Here is a 20,395-nt window from a genome sequence, read left to right on the forward strand (position 1 = left end):
TTTCGAAATGATATAGATGCCATTGTTAAGTAGCGTGTTATTAACACCTCCATTACTCACAAATGTGAAATGAGATTCTGATAAAAAAATTTCAAATATCTGATACATAAATGGGTATTATTTTTCCGGTACCTCTAATTTGGAGGCCTTTTGGCACCTTTGATGCCAAGCCAGGAAAACCCTTGACAAATTGCAAAACACTCCAAAATTTATATTTATTATGTAAAATGTATTTCAAAATTATGTCTCCTTTTGTAAAAATAACTTTTATGTAAACGAAACAGAATTGACATTCTGATAAGAAATCTCCAAATCTGATAAATCGGTATTATTTAACTAGTTTTAAAATGGATACATCAAAATTTTGGTCGATTTTGGTACCTTTGTTCCAAAAACCAAGAAATCTAGTTCGAAAACTCTTCAGTCTGGAAAGGAACAAGCGACCTGACAAATCGTCGAAAAAGGCACCTCAAATTTGTAGGAGTTTTGGCACCTTTAGCGCCAAGCTTAGAAAACCGTTGGCAAAACGGCCACATCGACCCCAGACCCTCCCAAGTAAAGAAAAAAATCACCAACGACCTCCTCCCACGACCTCGTCGCCGCCGCCTCGAAACCATCCGACGGAGTCTGCTCCCTCCACGTACCCGCGGTCCGTCCTTCTACTCATGTTCACTTCAGTATCGAACGGTGTCGCGCCTCGCAACAACGCAAACTCTGCACCATCCAGATCAAAATTCCCAACCACCGATGACAGATGCGTGGTGCAAACCGCCACCATGAGTGCGTCATCACCCAGAAAAGACCCCGCCGAGGGGCCGAAGCGCCCTCCGGAGGGCCCTTCCAGCCCCACTAGCCCTTCGCAGCCCCGCCTGCGCGACCGAGTCAGCTTCTTCGAGAAGGTGTGGACCGGCGGCGGTCGCTCGGGGGTGGTGGAGGCGGTGAGCGCCGCCGACGTCGAGGAGTTCGAACGCCGACTCGCCGAGGAGCGGTCCCGGAACCTGGAGCGGAACCGGCTGGAGCAGGTCACGCTGCGGCACACACCCACGCGAGTTCTGCACACAGAAGTGCAGCCGGATGGCAGCATCCAGGCAAGGCTCTGGGGGCGGCAGCCCGTTTGCGTCTAGCGATTGATTTTTTTCGCGATTTTTTTCTAATTCTGCCCGCGTTACGTCACGGAGGTGGAATCAATTTGGGGTTACACCCACGTGGCGCAAATGGGTTGCGAAATCCGATGGGGCGAGATGGGGTCGAAGGCGATGGCCGGAGAAATGCATGAAATATGGAGGAAGTCGATAAAATGCCGTTGGGGTTTCCGAATCGATAAGGGTGACTTCGTGACTTCTTTTTTACGGAGAAATTGATTGGAATTTATTGTTATTTAACATTCGGTGGAGGTTTGCAACTTTTATGAGGCAGGGAAGTATTTTGATGACTAGCCTTCGAACTATCGAGAAGAGGTAACTATTTGTCTCATTTTCTAAGTTATAATGGAAGATTTTCGCATTCGTCTTGTTTTCACCTGTTGTTCTTTTCTAAAGTGACTCAATTTATCAAAATCTGCAAATATAATAAAGTTGTTAAAAATATTATCTGACTCAGATTGTACATAAAATAAATTGATGCAGAGTTCTTGTTTATGGTTTTATGTTACATGTCAGCGAATACATTTTTATTTTAACTTTATCTCATAATTATAAATTTTCAGAAATGAAAAATATGTACATCTTGTAAACGACGCATCAAAAATTAGGTACATTTTCAGTACATTGTATTTTTCCGAAAATATGTTTTCGTAATTTCCTCTCAAAATTCTGTATTTTTAAATACAATATTTTTTATTGGAACAAAAATCATTGAATTTTTTTGTACATGTTTTAGTTTATAAATTTTCCACCAATGTACTAATTTACTAAAGTTTGAAAACTAAAACGAAATTGTATAAGCAATATCTAATGTTTTACCTTCCACCATGAGTTTATTGTTTTGACGTATTTTTGTACACTGCGCACCTAAAGTATGGCACAGATGATTTATAACCGAACTAAATAGGTGTTTTTTTTTTTGAAAAATGTGAATACAAGCAATATTGTTTTTACAACTACAAAATCTTATTGTTAACGTATTTGTTTGTGTTTATGTAATTAGTGGGATCACTCACGTCCTAAATATTAACAAAAAGTGCTTGTATAAACAATTGAACAATAGTTATTTAATTTTATTTCATTCATTAATAAAATGTGATAAATCATGAATTACGACTCAAGGAACGATAATTTTGATGATAATAGAAATATCACTCAAATTAAAGTGTTTAAACGTCTTCGGCATCCATGCCTTAATTCTTCATAAAAACCGAATTAATTATTGTCTATTGTATTATGATGTAATAAATACTTACTCATAAAGATATATATTTTGGTTAAAAATTTATTGTACTTTATATATTTATTTCCATGTAAAAATAAAAATTATTTTATTGTTATTATTTTTGTGATGTTGCCGTTGCAATAACTAATGACGTTAATGGGAAATATTTTGTAATAAAAATTTGTGTGCAGTGACGCGTTGATGATCATATTGGTGATTTTGAACACTGGATTTTCAAAGGACCGGCACAGTACTTTTCTAAAAAAAATGTCATTAAATACCATAAAATACGTGTTTCTATTATAATACACGTCACCTGCTGCCCCTATTTGTTTTCTACAAAGTACAGATTTTGTACCAGTTCAAAAAATTCATAACCTGCAGAATGGCCTGGACATAATATTCAAATTCATCTTTTTAATTTAGACGTTTTCCAAAGTGGTGTATTTGCATGCGGCCTTCACCTCCATGCATTTTTTATCCTACGATTTAATTTAATACATACTTTAAATTAAAAGGTTACAGTGTGCTATTTTTAGTCGTAGAATTTATATACACTGTGTTCACTGTTCGCGGTATATAATAAATATGAAAATAACCAGGAACGCAGTTTGGAAAAAAAACTTAAAATAGGGCACCGTTTTTACACGGACTACATTTTAGAAACTAATTAAATTTGTAGATTTTGGCTCCAATTGTCAAAATTTTGAATTTATAGTCGTAAAGGAAGATCAAAAACTGAGTAGATACGAGGTAAACGCCAAATATTCTCGGCCTGATATATTTGCGATTGCTCGTCGGGAAATTTGTACAACTCATAAAAGACTAGAAGGTCCCCGCAGTATGTGTGTAAAATTTCAAGCCCCACTGCCCATTAGTTTTGATACATTTGAGGAGTAACATTTGAAAAATTATGGACTCATCATGCCTGTTTAAAATTGAAAATCGAACGGCAATAAAATTCTTATCAAAAGATGGAATTGCTCTAAAGGGTATTAAGGACAGGATGGTTTTTGTGTTTGCTGAAGCTTGTCCTTCACATTTTACTAAAAAAAATGATCACAGTTATTTCGCATGGGGTAAGAAACCCTTGAAGACGAACCAATCTTCCAAAAAAATCATGGCCACAATTTTTTGGGACTGTAAAGGCATGTTGTTGATTAATTTTAAAGGATGAAATACCACTGTCAACGCTACATATTATGCTTACTTACTGCATAAATTAGGAGACCGTATTTGGGAAAAAAGGCCGAGAAAATTAACAAGAGGCGTTCGATTGCTTCATGAAAATGCGCTCGTTCACACCGCATGTCTTTCTCAAGCTGCTATAGGGGCCTGTGACTTCGAGTAACTTGATCATCCACCCTACAGTACTGACTTAGCTTCGAACGATTATTAACTGTTCTCTAAGATAAAAAACGACTTGCAGGGAAAACGTTTTGGACGGATAAAGAGGTGCAAACGGCAGTACTACATCATTTTAGTGATAAAGATTCAAATAATTTTTTTAAACGCATAGAGCTGTTAGTTGAACGTAGTTTTGAATGTATTCAAGTTAACAGAGATTATGTTGAAATATAAATATTTAATTTTTTTCCATCAGGTCTCTTTCTTTGTTAGGCCGAGAATATTTGGCGCTTACCTCGTACGTATACACTTGACATGTTAGATGTAATTTCAGAGTTAGGTATATTATAACAAAAAAAAAAAAAATTTTTTGTCCATAAGTTATATATAGTGCACCTTTTTTGAAAGTGACCATAGGGATTCCCATGTTAAATTTTATGTCCCATGTTAACTTATGTTTGAGGAAAGATTCAGAGTTGAAATTTTTGCCAACAGTAATTTGAATCATTTTTTGCTAATTTTTAGGCAACTATTTAAAAACGATTCGGATATTACTCAGCGAACACAAATTCTTCTTTCAATTAAATTATATTTTATTTTCTTTATTTACTTTATTAAGAAGGCTTTGAAGAACTCGAAAAAAATGATTACCAAATTTTTGAAAATATTAAACGTCAAAATTGAAGAATTAACTGTGTAATTCTGATTTGTTTTAATAATTTGCTAAAATACGATCCACAGCGTCATATTTTACTGTTTACTTGACAATTTTTATCGGAATTTCAGATTTTCAATTAAATTCCCATTAGAACATATGAGAATTACAAAGTTGGTTCTTCAATTTTGAAGTTTAATAATTACAAAAGTTTCTTTCAGAGTTTTTTAAACCATTTTTTTTGAGTTTCTTAATAACGTATCATCGTGCATGTTATTTTTTCATCACCCTGTATAACTGATTCCCAACTTTACGTATTTTTTTGCTTATAGTTCCTCTATTCATACAAAGTTCTAATTTGTTAAATATTTTTTATAATAATAATAAAAATCGTAAGTTCGATTTACAGATCTTACAAAATCAAGTTAAAAATAAAAAAAAATTGGTTTGTTAGTTTTTGGTCTTGGAGATGTTTTACTTACTTAATAAGTCTGGAATGATTTTATTTCTTTTTACGTTTATTAAAAATAAAAACGACTAAAAATTTGCATATTTATTCTTACAATATTTTCTCTGTGGAAATCGATTTGATGTGTCAAAATATTTCTGCAGTTTTTGTTTTTTTTACTTACGCCGTTCAAAATATTTCCCTGTTACAGACTAATAATTCAAAATACCTTAAGTGTTGTTGTAGACAAAAAAGGCTAAATTAATATAAGACTTTGGGGTTTTATTACTGAAAAAATTTAAGTAGCAGTTTTACTCGTCTAATTGCAGTGTCTGTAAAGTGCATAGGTCAAAATAAAACAAAACTGCCATCGGTTAAAACTAAAAAAAGAACGAATGTTTCACGAAAGACGTAATTTATTGAATAAAACCCAACGTTTACATCGACCAATGAACTTGTAGTCTGATGAAACACCAGGGTGCAGATTTATCGCTACAAAATAACATGATCCCGTTTTATGATCCTTCACGAAATACCACCATGGTGTTTTATCAATTTATCATCCGCAAAGCGCATTTCGTGGCTGGAATTTCGAATAAATAATTAACGGCACGATTGTGTTTAAAATATTTTAATTAGCAGAATACGGCTACACGTTATGTGTTTCTGTGCACAGTTCCTGCATCAGATAGTACTAAACTGTGTAGTTAATTATTTATTGTGATGGAATTTACAAGTCTCGACCTTATCATTAAGATTTTTAGAAAGTGGTGGCTAAATTTTTCGGTTATAAAAAACTAAATTTCCAAAAGAGTGTTGGTGAAAACAAGATGAACGATTCTCGAGTAATTACCTCTGTAAAGAAACTTCAGTTGGAGTAAGATATTTCTGTAGATGTCAAACTTTTTTGGTTTTGGTTATCCTTGTTGAACAAATAATAATTTTTGCTTTCTAAAAGTAGGTAATTTACAATTCCTATTACCCAAATTCACTTTGAAATTTTATATTTTTCACGGCATATCACCTTTAAAATAATGTATTACTAATTATAATATTTTTCCGAATTTCCGTCTGTTTTTTTTTTTCGTGTTGCGTAGATACTTAACCGGTGTTTGATATGTATTTAATATTAACACAAACACTATGAAAGGCCAGTGGAAACCCTTAGTTATTTCAATCGACTCTCCGCCCATCGCACCCTTGACCGCTACCCCCACGCGCTTCCCTTCTAACCGCGCCGCCCTTGCAGGAAACGATTACGACAACAACCGAAGAAGGCGATCTCGCCTCTGGCGTAAAAACCGTAAAATTCGAGAAAGTAACCGTCCGAAAATCGGTTCGTCAGATTTCCTCGACTTCCAGCACCACCACCAGCACCACCGTACGCAAAATCAGCAGCCGCACACCCTCGGAGGAACAATTGCTGGAAGATTCAGCGTACGTAACACAATCGAATGGCAATCTGGCAACCAGTTCGAAAACTTCGAGTATATCGAGCCTTGGGGGACGTTTTCCTTCGGAGGAGAGCCTAAGGAGGACGCCTTCCAGGGAGGGATTGAATCGGGACGAATGGGACAATGCCAGCAATAGTAGTAAAGTGACTAGTTCTAGTTCGGAATGGTACAGCGAGTATAGGACTCAGAGTTTGCACAGTGGTACGAGCAAGTTGGATTTTGTTAGGACCAAGTCGCAGTTTGATGAGCACATCGCTAGCATTAGAGGTTAGAGAATTTTTTTTTCTGAGGATCTTTTTCAGAAAATTTTATCCATTTTTTCGATCACATAAAAACTAAACGTGTAATTCCTAGATTTTTCACTTGGTTTTCAGTTAAGGTAATTTTTGCACCAAAATAATTACAACTCCGGTAGTCACGGTGATGTATTTAGATGTATGTCCACCTTGGAGTTGGTGATGTCATCTCAAAGATTTATTAAATAAGTCTTTATGGAAAAATACGCTCTGTGAGGCGCGCGGTTTTGGTTACGCTTTAGAGAACAAAAAGTTAAATGTTAATAATTTTATAGGTTTTTTTTATCGGTTTTAATAAGCGAGAAAACGCCATTCAAAGTTCTACAGGTAGCATAAAGCGATTGGACTCAGGCTTAAATAACGCAGAGTGGAGAAGCTGCAAGTATAAATCCGAACCAATCTTACCACATTCTCTTGCAACTTGAACCAAAAAAGTATAAAAGTAAATGGTTGGGCCCAGTGACGTCAGGCTTCGGATATTTTATGCTAGTAATTTTTAAAATGGCCCTCACACCGGTTTCTGTAAATCCGCAAAGAATGCAATTTTATAAAAACCTAACTAAAAATACTCCGATAACTTAAACGAGTGTTTAAAATGAGGCAGGTTTGCTGCTATTTCCAAAAGATAACTTTTAATTGCTTTGTCAAAAGTTGTAAATATTCGTATCAGTTAAATTAATCTCGATTGGTTATTATTAAAAAAAAGAGGTCCTACGTTATGTGGTCACGTTAACCAGGATTTGGTTCGCTCAACCAACCATGTTAAATTTATCAATGCATTCGGATTTGCGTTTTTTCTCAAGTTAAAATTATTTTGGTTGATCTAATTTCCAAAATCCGTTGAACGTTTGCAAGCTTTATTTCTGACAGGAATGCAAAAAAGTAAAGGCTCCCTCGGTTATTTTTCGGACATTGCACATTTTAATAGAATTTTTGTTTACAAAGCAACAAAGATGTTCGAAGACTGGTTTTTGACTTCTGGTTTATCCAGTCCTATCACATTTTTTATTACGTAATATAAAAGTGTGGTCCGAATTTCAGGCCCACTTTTTGTAAATAAAGAGAACAGAGAGGGAGTGAAATACTCCTTCCCATAATACATCTTCGGCAATTCTTGATAATATTGTTTTATTTTTTGGAATTTTATGGAATGTCGAGACTCTGTTTGCTTTTCTTTTCCTAACGTTCTTGATTTCATTGCGCACAAACGTTAGCAATAAAAATAAGCGTTTCCCGTTAATGGACATTAATACGTCGGTAAAACAGAAGTTTAAAAAATTTGGCTACAAAACGATTTTAATTGTTAACTATAGCAAGGACCGGATTTACTATTTTTGGGGAATTACGCTAAAGGCAAAGTGCGAGTTCCTTTTCATCAAGGTTGAAATAAACATCTTAAGAAATATGCAATTTTAAGTCATAATAATAATGATGATGCAAAATTTATGTGTACTTAAATTAAAATAGTGTGTGCCATTTTGCCGCGTTTTGCAAAATGCAACAGTCCGTTTACCAAAAAATTGTCGCGTCAATGCTTAGACCAAAACATTTTGTTCATTTTCAAGGTCTCCTTGGAGATCATTTTCCCGTATTCCGTTTTGGGGACATCCGGTCGAACCTCGTTTCCTTCCTTTCTCACTTTGGTTTTCAATGTTTTGTTAACACGTCTGGAAAGAATGAGATTACGATTAACGTTGATCCGAGCAAGTTACATAAATATGAAAAAATATTGGTCTAAGGTTGTTTGAACAAAATTTCTTTCGAACCTGAACTACAGTGCATACCCGGCTTTTTCGAAAAATTACAAAAACACATTGAAAAAAATGTTTTCATGTTGACCCACAAATTGGTCTTTTATGCAGTCCCACAGAATTTCGAACCCAGACACTTCGACAATAGGTCAAATGAAAGCCGAATTTCCATTGAGATTCCAGGGCTGAATTACTCCCTTGGACCCGAATCAAGGTCGCAATCTATTTCTGCAGCTGAGTGTTTCGCGTGCTTTTAAATCCGATCCTGACTGTAGGTTCAAACTCACTTTGAAAAAAGGGTGTTAACAACGAGCGTTATAAATGGCATTCTTTCTAAACACGTGAGTTTGAATTTTATTAGAAAACTATTTTAATTAGAGAATTACAATTGTGTTCGGAATTATTGGTGTTTTACTTTATCTTCCTTTCACCTTTCCCCTATTTTTTTCTATTTGTAAGGACAAATTAATGAAATAGGAACACATTATTTAATAAAGAATATTATTAAATGTACCATGTGGCGCAAAAAATACTTGCATTCCTATCATACAGGGTGTTCCAGTCAAAACTCCGCGGCCTTATATCTGTTTGGTTCTAGCGTGAATATGGTGTCGGTGTCGCGACCCAAACTTTTATTTTTTGAAATTTCAACGTATATTTTTTAACAGATTTTGATAGACCGTTAGATTGCGATTAAAAAATTGAAATTTATAAACATTAAAAATGAAAGTTAAGTAAAATAAAGGACTACAATCTTTTTACGAACATATGCTAAGTGTGAATGCTTTATTTCACTCAACTTTAATTTTTTTAAGCTCATGAAGTATTTTTTTTACCAAATAAAAATGAAAGAGATATCTAAATGTGGTATCAAAATCCGTTAAAAAATAAATGTTGCAATTAAAAAAATATATAGGTAGCGACTTCGACACCATATGTCTTCAATCTTTGCAATTTATTAAATTAAGCTAGAAACAATGGCGTTTAGAGAGTTTCAATATATCTATTCGTTCTCAAGATATAAGGCCCCGAAGTTTTAACTAGGACACCCTGTAGAATCATGAAATTTGGAAAATAATTTGATTTCATAAAAAGGAGGAAGAAGGTTTCTGAAATTCAACAGGAGCCGTAACATGAGCAAAATTTGTACATTTTTAGTAGTTAAATTTGTTTTTAATGGTTTCAAAGCCGGCCCGGTTTAACTTTGCTTAGGATGGCCAGCAAATTTTATGGGCATATTTTATGGGCATTGGATCTTAATAGGGAAGTGTTTTTATAATTTTTGCAAACCAATGTGCAAATTTTATAAATGAAATTAACTTTAGATTACTGTTAGTAAACTCACGATACAGTTGTATTTTAAGTTACTTATTAACCCAATTTTGTTAAAAAAGTGGTCTCATGATATTAGGACAGAACTTCCCTCATTCTTGAAGTACAATCACACAAATTCAAAGGTAATACCACTCACAGTGTAAGAAGAAAGAGTGGCCCGTGAAGCGATCGAACCTTCAACCTTAATGTTATTATAAGGCACCTGACCATCTGTGATAAAAAGGTAAAAACTCAAGGCGGATTCATAAATCACAAGGCAGGTGCATGTTATTTTATAAAATTTACATAGTTTTTACCATGCAAAATTTTGAGGTGACGTCATCAAATTCTTAGTGGGAATGATTAAACAAACAAATGTACAATTTTCAATTGTTGTTTCGCCTGTTTCGCGTATTTGTTTATAAGTTTCCGGAAAGTTCAAAATATTATAATTACTATTTTATAGTTCAGATTCTTAAATAAAAAAATTGATCTCTAGTAAAATAATTAACGTTTAAATTTATATTTAGTAGGAGTAAACTAGGCACTGTACCAGGTGTCTGGAAATGGTCGATTAACTTTCCACTACGCTCTTAACAATCAATTGGTGAGTGTGGGAAAAATAGTAAAAAAAAATCCTTCTCACATTTTGGTGGAGTTAAATTTATTTTAAAATTGGGTCTTTTGCTACGTTTAACAACTAAACAATACACTCATTGTCACAATAACTAGTAATAAAACTTTTAATTTTATTTCCCTCGCCCATGACCCCGCTTAATTATCATTTCAGTTAGAATGTACAATACTAACCCCGCCCAACCGCCCTCTATTTTCTTAGAAGCCCCTCGCCACCCACCCTCTCTTTTCTTAACGGGTATTTCATTTGCCAAAATCAGTTTTATCTTAGCAGCTACTAGCTAGGATAAGACTGATTTTAGTAAATGACATACCTTCGAAGAAAAGAGATGGTGGGTGGGCGGGCCTAGTACCTTCCAAGGTAAGACTGATTTTGACAAATGAGATCCCTCTAAGAAAATAGAGGGCGGGGTTAGTATCTGCTAAATTAAATCGATTTTGGCAAATGGCATACCCTCTAGGTATGCTTTATTTTGGCACCACCCACCCTTTCTTTTCTTAGAGGGTATTTCATTTGCCAAAATCAGTTTTATCTTGGCAGCTACTAGCTAGAATAAGACTAATTTTTGCAGCTACTAGCTAGGATAAGACTGATTTTGGCAAATGGCACTCTCTAAGAAAAGAGAGGGTGGGTGGGCGGGCCTAGTACCTTCCAGGGTAAGACTGATTTTGGCAAATGAGATTGTTACCAATTTTATTTTTATAAAATTACGTTGTTTTCGTAATCTACATCATAAAGATTTTTTTTATTATTTTTTTGGGACTTCCGTAACCCCCGTACATAACGTACTGAAGAGTTAATCCGCCATTTTCCAGACACCCGGTGTATATCGATTCCGCAATAATATTGTTTTCAGAATTTTTGAAAATTGATGAACCATTTTTGAGTACCTAAATGAGTAAACGTAATTTAATTCATTAATAATTCCTAAAAATAAAAAGATATTACTAAAGTACAACGAATTTCAATTAAAATTAAATAATAATGTAATAGTTTTTGGGAATGATGTCATTAACATTCTAGAGGGGGTGAATAAATAAATTTTAATCGTCGTTTTGTAATCATTAAATCATAATTTTCAGGTCTTGCCAAATTAAAAAAAAATGTTTCATAGAATCTATGAGAAATTGTAAAATTTACTTTGAATAACAAATTCTATTTAATTTTTTTTTAATATAATTTGTATACGTATCATTGCAAATTGGATGTGGAGTTTTTGAAAGTAATGAATAGATTAGTTGTAATTTGTGATTTATGATGTTCACAATAACCGTGTGCAAAATTTCAGTGAAATCGGTTTTGCAGTTTCTAAGTAAATTTAAAAAAGTTTGTTGCATGATGATTTTGAGCTTTTTTCCAAAAACTCACATTCATAAAACTAATAATAGGAAAGGATTAATAGTTACAGATAAGGAAGCGTATTATTTAACACATTGTAAATAAAATTAACTTACTAAGATTTTGAGTTCGCTTAATCAAATTTTTTGTGAGGATAATAATCAGGTCAAATTGTGACTAGCCTTTTATCATCAACACGATATTCTTAAAATATGTATCAAATTTGAAAACTATCAGTACTGTAGGTTTAAAGTTTTACTGTCTAATAAAATATAAACTTACTTTTTCGTATTCTAGGAGCTATGAAATGGCGAGAAAACAACTTTATTCTAGTTAATACGTTCGACAAGTTAACACGAAAAATTGAAACTAGTTTTTGGGGCATTTTGTGTATTATTATAATTTTTGCTAGTAAATAATACAATTCATCTTTGTGAATAAAAAATTAAAAGTCTTTGAAGCACAAATATCTGTTACACATTTTTTCTCATTTTCTCGTGTCCTTTAGTGTTTATATTATTCATATTTCAAAATAAATATTATTGTTGTGAAGATATCACAAAATTTTTACTTTTGCTTAATAATTTTGGAATGCAGTTTATTTAAACAGTGTCGAAATTTTACTTGGAGAATGGAGCTGTATTGTTAGTCTAAAATCTGTAAATTATTATTTCCCTGCTTATTTGAATTTATGTATAATGAAATTAGCCACTCGTGAAAAGAACTTTATTACAGTCTAATGCGGGAAGTAAAACGAATCACTTTTTAAAATTAGATTTTCGGACGTTGCGTAATATTATAATTTTTTTTCGGTAAATGGTACAGAGATGTTCAGTACTTTACCTTTATGAATGAATAAACAAGTTAAAAGGGAAGATATGTAAGTCTGTGAAATGCAAATAACTATTAAACTTTTTTTAATAAACGTAAGCGTATTTGTACAAACACATAAATCCATAAATATTTATGTTTCTGTTTGTCTTGTGTCCTTTTAATGTTGATATTATTCATATTTCAAAACAAATATATATTTTCTTGGAGATTATGTAAAGTTTGCAGTTTTTCCAATGATTTGTTTGTTTAAACGGTGACAAACCTAGAACGTCTGAACAGTGGAGCTCCATTGTTAGTCGAAAATCTGTAGATTATCATATTTCCCAACTTATTTGCATTTATATAGAATAATTAATTCCATTTTATCAAATCAGTAATGAACATCATTTTATCCTCGTTTCTTGAATGTAGGCCGCTTTTGAAGACTAATAACGTGATCTTAAAAGTGCTATCGATAAATGATTTCACTTCTCAAAATAAACAAACTTTTGATAAGGCGGCACATTTGCGATATCCGCCGCGTGTTTATGATTCCAATTGTGGTAACACTTCACATAAACTAACCTTACAATAATAATTACACCCGTAAAACTTTTAATTAATGCTAATCCAATCCGTTCTATTTATAAACAGTAACGTAACACTATTGCTATCTCTGCTACCGATCGAAAGGACAAATGCTGGACAAACACAGTACTAGCAGCTTTACAAAAAATCTCGCATAATTTAGGAGCGGTTACATCATCAGGTGCATTTAGATGTTTATTTTTTTCAACCAAGCCTACCTTCATGATAATTGCGCCATTTCACCGTTACAGCCTACAATTAAACATGGAATGTTTGCCATGAGATGTACACAGTAGGTGCAATTTGTTGATTGTTGGCGGTATTAATTAGGGACAGAGGCGCCGAGTTAGGTGTTGATGGAGTATAATAAACGTAAATGAATGCAGACGTGTTATTTTCGATGTTTTGTCAAAATGAAGGTTGAGGTCATTCGATAGGAATCGATAACGCGAATTCTAAAATTAGACCGATTTTTCTATTTTGATGGCGTAGAAATTGTGTAGTCGACGCCTATGGGTGAAATTTTATGGGTATGCGTGAGCATGTGCCGTCTATTAATTTCAATTGCGAATTTCTGACGACGGTAATTGACTGTTATGTCGTGTTTTTAGCCAGTTTTATGGTCGACATCTGTCTACTGGTGTTTTTCTTTTATTCGTGGTTTATGGTTTTCCCATAAGGGGATAATACCAAGTATCAGTAATTTGTGGTGACGCTCATGTATCGATTCGTACGGTTGCTGCAGTCACATGCAAAATATATACCAGTGTTTTGTGATGAAAATAAAATTGTACGGATTATAAAAATTCAGTTCAAGCATACTCGAATCGAGCTGCTGGATAAATATTAAATAAAATATTACCGAGTGGTGTTCTCGACCTAGTAACTTCTCCAGTGCGTTGCTAATTTTTGATGAAACGTTTTTTCTCGTGCGTGGTTCATAATAATTTTTTTGAAACAACAATTCACTTTTAATATTTTTTGTAATTATGTCTGAAGGGGATAAATGAAGAAATTTTAATTCTGTTTTGTAATCACCAAATTACTCAATGTTTCAGTAAAATTAAAATAATATTATTATTTGTTGTTATAGCAAAGATTTTATTGTTTGGTATAGTCAGATTTACTTGATAAAATTTAAAGATGACATCATCAATTTTTGTATTAGACCCAATTTCAATATTATAAATCTCTAAAAATAGAACGATTCTGACAGGGTCAGAATGGATAATTGGGTAGTTAGGCGACAATCATTGTGAAAGCATGTTGAAAACGATTTGTAATGTATGTAAAGTTGGTTTATTTGAGATAACGGATATTGCAACTAGGGGCCGTCTCTCCGTAAGTTCGTAACCGGTCGCCATCTTCTGCTATCACAGCAAATCTGTTCTTTGGGTTTCTTGACCCTAGAATCTGAAATATCATGTTGCCGGTTTGGACTTATTTAAATCTGCATGTAGTTCATTGCATAAAATGCATACACTGACTTAATGTTTAAGTTTTTACAAAAAGTAGTGCAACTTTGAAATTTTCTTAAAACTTAGAATATGAATGAATATAATATAACATGAAATCTAGAAAATTTTACAGTTGTAATAATTTCATCAAACTGAAAACCTATGTTTTTTTGTCGTGGTATTTTAAAAGAAAACAAAAATTTTAAAAAAAGTTAAGTGAAATTTAAGAAAAATGCTCATAAATTAAACACGGCTATATGTGGGCTACGAATTTATTGAAATATCCCGTCACAGAACTCTAATGAGAAGAATCTATGATAGACATAAAGACACGGTTCTGAAAGCGAGGAAAGTACTGTCTAAACTCTTTAGACCAATTTTTTGTTTGATGACAGAGTTATTATGTCATGATATATTTTTTAAATGCAAATTAAATTCTTGTTTATTAAAAAAAAAAATATTTAAAAACAAGTTATAGCAGCTTAACTTCTTGAAAGGTTAAGTGAAACCAATTTAAAAATTAGAGGCCAAATTTTTGCAAATGCAATATGTATAAAATAAGAACTTTTTGTTAAATTTTAGTTATATGTATTTCCTTCTTTTTATTTCCGGAGCATATACATATTATTTTGACATTTCATGGCTCCTAGAATCTGAGACAGTAGGTCTTTCGTTTTGGTCTGTCTATCGTTCGCCATTTGCCGGTAATATATTACCGTCAGCTCACCGATTTTGAATCTTATGCGTGTGTTTTAGGAAAAAAAGTCAAAACTGAACAACCAAATTTTACACTCTAAGTTGAAAGCTACAGAACGGATTGCTCTGAAGTTTTCTGTATAGTTTAACGCTTGAAGGTGGCCGTTAATATGGTAAATCGTCAATCAAAATTCATCTACTCGTCTCATCTCATATGTAACTAAAATAAATTTTGCCTGAATTTTATAATGTGATTGACGCCATTTTATGTGCGATTTACTATTGTATTATATTTATAATGAGATAGATATGAATATGATAAAATTAAATTTTATACAGGGTGAGTCACTAGGCACACTCCTGGATCTGTCAAATTATTAGAAATACAAAAAAAAAATTAAAGACCAATATTGTACAGTTCTTTGATGTGCGATGTTGCAGCATTATACCAATTTCCTTGAAATTTTTTGGGAGTGGTTTGGTTCACAAAAAATCGCAGTAGGGTTATTTTTAGAATCTGTGTTACAATATTTTGTGGAAATATAAATAAAGGTGCGGAGTTTAATGTATATATATATATATATATGGAGTGTTTATAAAAAAAAATTATTATAATTTTTAGATATCATTGTTTCAGTTTTTTCAATATTTTACTATAATGCGTCTTATTCTGTTTCTGTTCTTTTTTTTTTGTAGAGTATTTTCTATATTTAAAATTGATAGTTATTGCGATTTTTTATGTTTTAAAGACACACCAACATATTGAAAGAAAGGGAACAAAACATAGAATAAGATGCAGTAGAAAATACAGGGTATTCTATTTGAAAAAAAATGAAATATCGATATTTGAAAATAGTAACGATTTAGAATTTTTTTTATGAATATTCTGTATATTAGAATTTGATTTAAAGATACCACAACAAAAGACGCACTTTTTTTAATTCTCTATAAAATTTTGCAACGCACGTCTGAAAATTAAAATTAGTGGTATTTTTTTTTGTGAACCCTTCCATTGTTAAAAAATCAGAAAATAGAAATAATGTAGCAACGTCGAATCGGAATTTCAAAAATAAATTATGGTTATAAGCCTAGGAATCTGCGGCTAATGCAAATGTGTAAAAATGTATAGATGTTCAATTAAAAAAAAAATAATAATAAGTAGTATGCTATGCCTCAAAAACAAAATACTTTGTATAGTCGACAATAATTTGAATGTACACAAAGAATGCAATCTTAGTTTCTGTTTTCTTTTCTGTCTCTAATAATAATGAGGCATCGAGGACCGCATCATAGTGACTTATCTTGTATATATCGGGTGTCTGGAAAATGGCGGATTAACTCTTCAGTAAGTTATGTACAGGGGTTTCGGGAGTTACAAAAAAATAATGAAAACATTCTTTATGATGTAGATTATGAAAAAAAAAAACGTAATTTTATAACACTGCATGCACCTAATGCTTGAATACCTCCGGCTTAATAACAAAACCAACAACAAAAAAAATCCATTTAAGCATAACCAACTAAACACTAGAAAAAATTAAGATAAAACTGATTTTGGAAATGACATACCTTCTAGAGAAAGAGAGGGTGGGTGGGCGGGGCTAGTAGCTTCCAATATAAGACTGATTGGTAAATGACATACCCTCTAAGAAAATAAAGGTTAGAGGATATATCATTTGACAAAATCAGTCTTATCCTGGCAAGTATTTACCCCGCTCACCCACCCTTTATTTTCTTCGAGGGTATGCCATTTGGCAATATCAGTTTTATTCTGGCAAGCACTAGCTCCGCCCAACCGCCCTTTATTTTCTTAAAGGGCTTGTACCTGCTCAGATAATGCTGATTTTGGCAAATGAGATACCTTCTAAGAATAGATAGGGTGGGTGGGCGGGACTAGTACTTCCTAAGAATAGACTGATTTTGGCAAATGGGATCCCTCTAAGAAAATAGAGGACGGGTATGCGGGGCTAGTACCTGCTAAAACAAGACCGATTTTGGCAAATGACATACCCTCTATGAAAAAAGAGGGTGGGGGGTATATCATTTGGCAAAATTAGTCTTATCTTTGCAAGTATTGGCCCCGCCCACCCACCCTTTATTTTCTTTGAGGGAATGCCATTTAGCAATATCAGTTTTATCTTAGCAAGTACTAGCCCCGCCCAACCGCCCTATTTTCTTAAAGGGCTTATACCTGCTCAGATAACACTAATTTTGGCAAATGAGATACCCTCTAAGAAAAGAGAGGGCGGGTGGGCGGGGCTAGTATCTGCTAAGTTAAGACTGATTTTGGCAAATGAGATACCCTCTAAGAAAAGATAGGGCGGGTGGGCGGGGCTAGTACCTGCTAGGGTAATAGTGACTTTGGCAAATGATTTACCCTATAAGAAAAATGACCCACCCTCTCAAAATTATGCGAAGTAAATCCCGTCTAAAATGTGCAAAATAAGATAAGACTGATTTTGGCAAATGAGATACCTATCCTCTAAGAAAAGAGAGGGTGGGTGGGTGGGGCTAGTACTTACTATGATAAAACTGATTTTGGCAAATGACATACTCTCTAAGAAAAGAAAGGGTGGGTGGGCGGGGCTAGTAGCTGCTAAAATCAGACCGATTTTGGCAAATGACGTAGTCTTTAAGAAAAGAGAGGGTGGGTAGCAAAAGAACCAATTTTATAATCAGTAGTATATTAAGAAAAGGAATACAAAATTTGTGAATATATCTCAAAATTCAGGAAACACGTCACTGTTTTTTAGTTTAATCTATCAGCGTAATTACACAAAAAGCGTTTGCCGAATTCACTTTATTGTTTATGTAAGAAATTGGACTTGTTAAAAATTATCCAGAATAAATCTGACAACCAAGTTGATTTTTTACTGATTTTTCTCGATCTTAGACTTGTACACTTAATAATGTACTGTCCAGTTACTGCGCTATTTTTGAATTAGCCTGTATACTTGCTACATAATTTACTTCCAAAACAGACTTTAATAAATGTTTTGTTCCCTAGAAAAGAAAAAAAAAGCAAATCTAATATAAACGGTACAAAGTTTTCTCTGTGCTGAAGATAATTGCAGTATAGTCAGTAGGTACAGAAAAAGTGAGCTTGCAATATTTCTTAGAAATTTTATTTTTGGAGTTAAATTTGAAAGATAGAGTAGAATTATTTTATTCTTGGCAAGGTGTTGTAAAACTGTATCAATTAAGACACCTGGTATGTTTCTATTTCTGTCTTCGTCCGACACACTATATTTACACAGGTAAAAAATGCTGGCACTGTTATATTTTAGGAAAATGTTAAATAAACTGCTTGTCAAGAGTTACAGATATCGATGAAAAACATGTTTTTATAATTGCGAAGGTTTAATTAAATAAATTAATTAATATATTTAACTTTTGATGTGCCAGTTTATATTTCTTTTATTTTCATTTTTTTTCGAAATCTCATTAAATTTAATTTAAGAATGAGAGGTTACATTTGTTATAATTGCGTCATAAAAAATATAAAAAAAAATAAATTGAGTTCGTATGAACTGCTTTATAATCAAGTTTGAACCATAAAATTTTATAATAACGACAGAAATAATTAGCACACACTTAAAAAAAAAAATTGATAAGACATAGCACTGATTAATTGTTCGAACTTATGTTTTAATTTCTCATAGGAATTCGTAATAACCTGAAAAAAGATACTCTCAAAAGACGGGATTAACTAAATCTTCAGCTCATTTAATCCCTCTAGAGTTCTGGGAACACAGTAATCTTCTGATTTATTACATATATTGTGCATGTAAAATCTGACACAATTGATTTATTGTTTGAAAAATGATATGTGTGATGTATGTATTTGATACAGCGAAGGCGAAGGATTTTAAAAAAAGTTCTCTGTAAACAGCTTTACAAATTTTGTCTTAGTAAATATTTAGTTATTACTTATTCATCTCCTATTATGATATTGAAGCAACTAGTGTCAGTTTAGCTTTGTACACAACACACAAAAATATATTTTTTTTTTGACATGACATTCCCTTTTACGAATACATATTCATTACCAAATTAAACATGAAATTCAGTGCGTGTTCATTCTGCTTTCCCCATTATTCTGTCCGATTTGCGTAATAAACAAACTGCGCTTTCTTTCGATTTTCAGCGGCCACATTATAAACAAATCTCTCGTGCAAGGCAAACCGCGACGCCTCTTTTTCTGTCACCTCAATGATTTGTAAAATCGCACAGTTTCCACTTCTTCACCTGCGAATTATCGCCAAATAAATAAAAAAAATGACGCCATCTCGTGTAAATTACGATGTGACACAGCATCACAATTATTTATAAAAATTTATCAGTGTTTGTTGTGTAAGCAAACGTATAATCTTGCGTGTAAAGATCGTATTTATCATATCAAACTTAAAAGATTTCTTTATGGAATCCCAATTTGTGATTGTCAATACGTCCACACGCAATTTCTGACCTAAATTGGGATTTTTGAACTCCGAGGGGGATATCTGTGTCATCTTCGGTTGCTCCTAACAACAAAATAATGATCGATTCAGATGCGAGTAGAGAATTACCTACATTGTAAAGTACAAGAATTCTGACTATCTGCAGCGTTCGTTATCAACGGCGTTATCTTAATTCGTTGTCGCTCGATAGCGATCTTCACACATTGCAGTGTTAATTTAATTGTTATTAGAGTTGGAAAGGGATTATGCGTCGAATCAAAGCGTAAAAAGAACGTTTTACAGTTGCTTGTATATTTTATAAACAACTCATTTGTTGTTTATTTATAGAGGGCTCTCGACACAAAAATCGGATGTTGAAGGTCAGACGGAGTGCGTTCGGCGACCTTGCCCCAGACGAGAATGGGGGAGATTGTCCCAGATATTTTTTTAGTACGTGGCAAATTAGGTCTAAACAGATTTGGTGTTATCGATAGAACTGTTTTTGTTTGGATGAAACATGCTAAAAGTGCAGCTGACATCCTGGTGGTTCGCTAATTTGATAAACAAACAATACTAAAATTGTTACTTTGAAATGTCGAAATTTAAGTTATAGTAATAAGGAAATAATTGATAAGGCACACAAAGTGCTCATTCTTTTGGTCGTTTGTTTGTTTTGCTGAAAAATATGCCACAATGTGTTTTTTGTTATCAAGGACTAGGAAGTTGGACAAAATGAGATTTTATGTATGTGGTTAAAACAATTATGGAGTTATTTTTAAATTTTGAAACATTTTC

General features: G+C 33.2%; 1 protein-coding gene across 4 annotated transcripts in view; it reads left to right on the plus strand.

The window, feature by feature from the left end:
- The first annotated feature begins 689 nt into the window (after positions 1–689).
- The window catches only part of LOC135125871 (muscle-specific protein 300 kDa), a 96,609-nt gene continuing 76,903 nt past the window's right edge, over positions 690–20,395 (plus strand). For all 4 annotated transcript variants that reach the window (XM_064051598.1, XM_064051604.1, XM_064051605.1 and 1 more), the window contains exons 1-2: positions 690–1,088; positions 6,067–6,538. In XM_064051598.1, the coding sequence (XP_063907668.1) occupies positions 777–1,088; positions 6,067–6,538 (784 nt within the window). In that variant the 5' untranslated portion in view covers positions 690–776. The remainder of the gene's footprint in view (positions 1,089–6,066; positions 6,539–20,395) is intronic.

The sequence above is a fragment of the Zophobas morio genome, unplaced genomic scaffold, assembly GCF_036711695.1.
Source record: "Zophobas morio isolate AGI-343-1 ecotype UQ-CSIRO unplaced genomic scaffold, CSIRO_AGI_Zmor_V1 ptg000009l, whole genome shotgun sequence".
Classification (NCBI taxonomy): Eukaryota; Metazoa; Arthropoda; class Insecta; order Coleoptera; family Tenebrionidae; genus Zophobas; species Zophobas morio.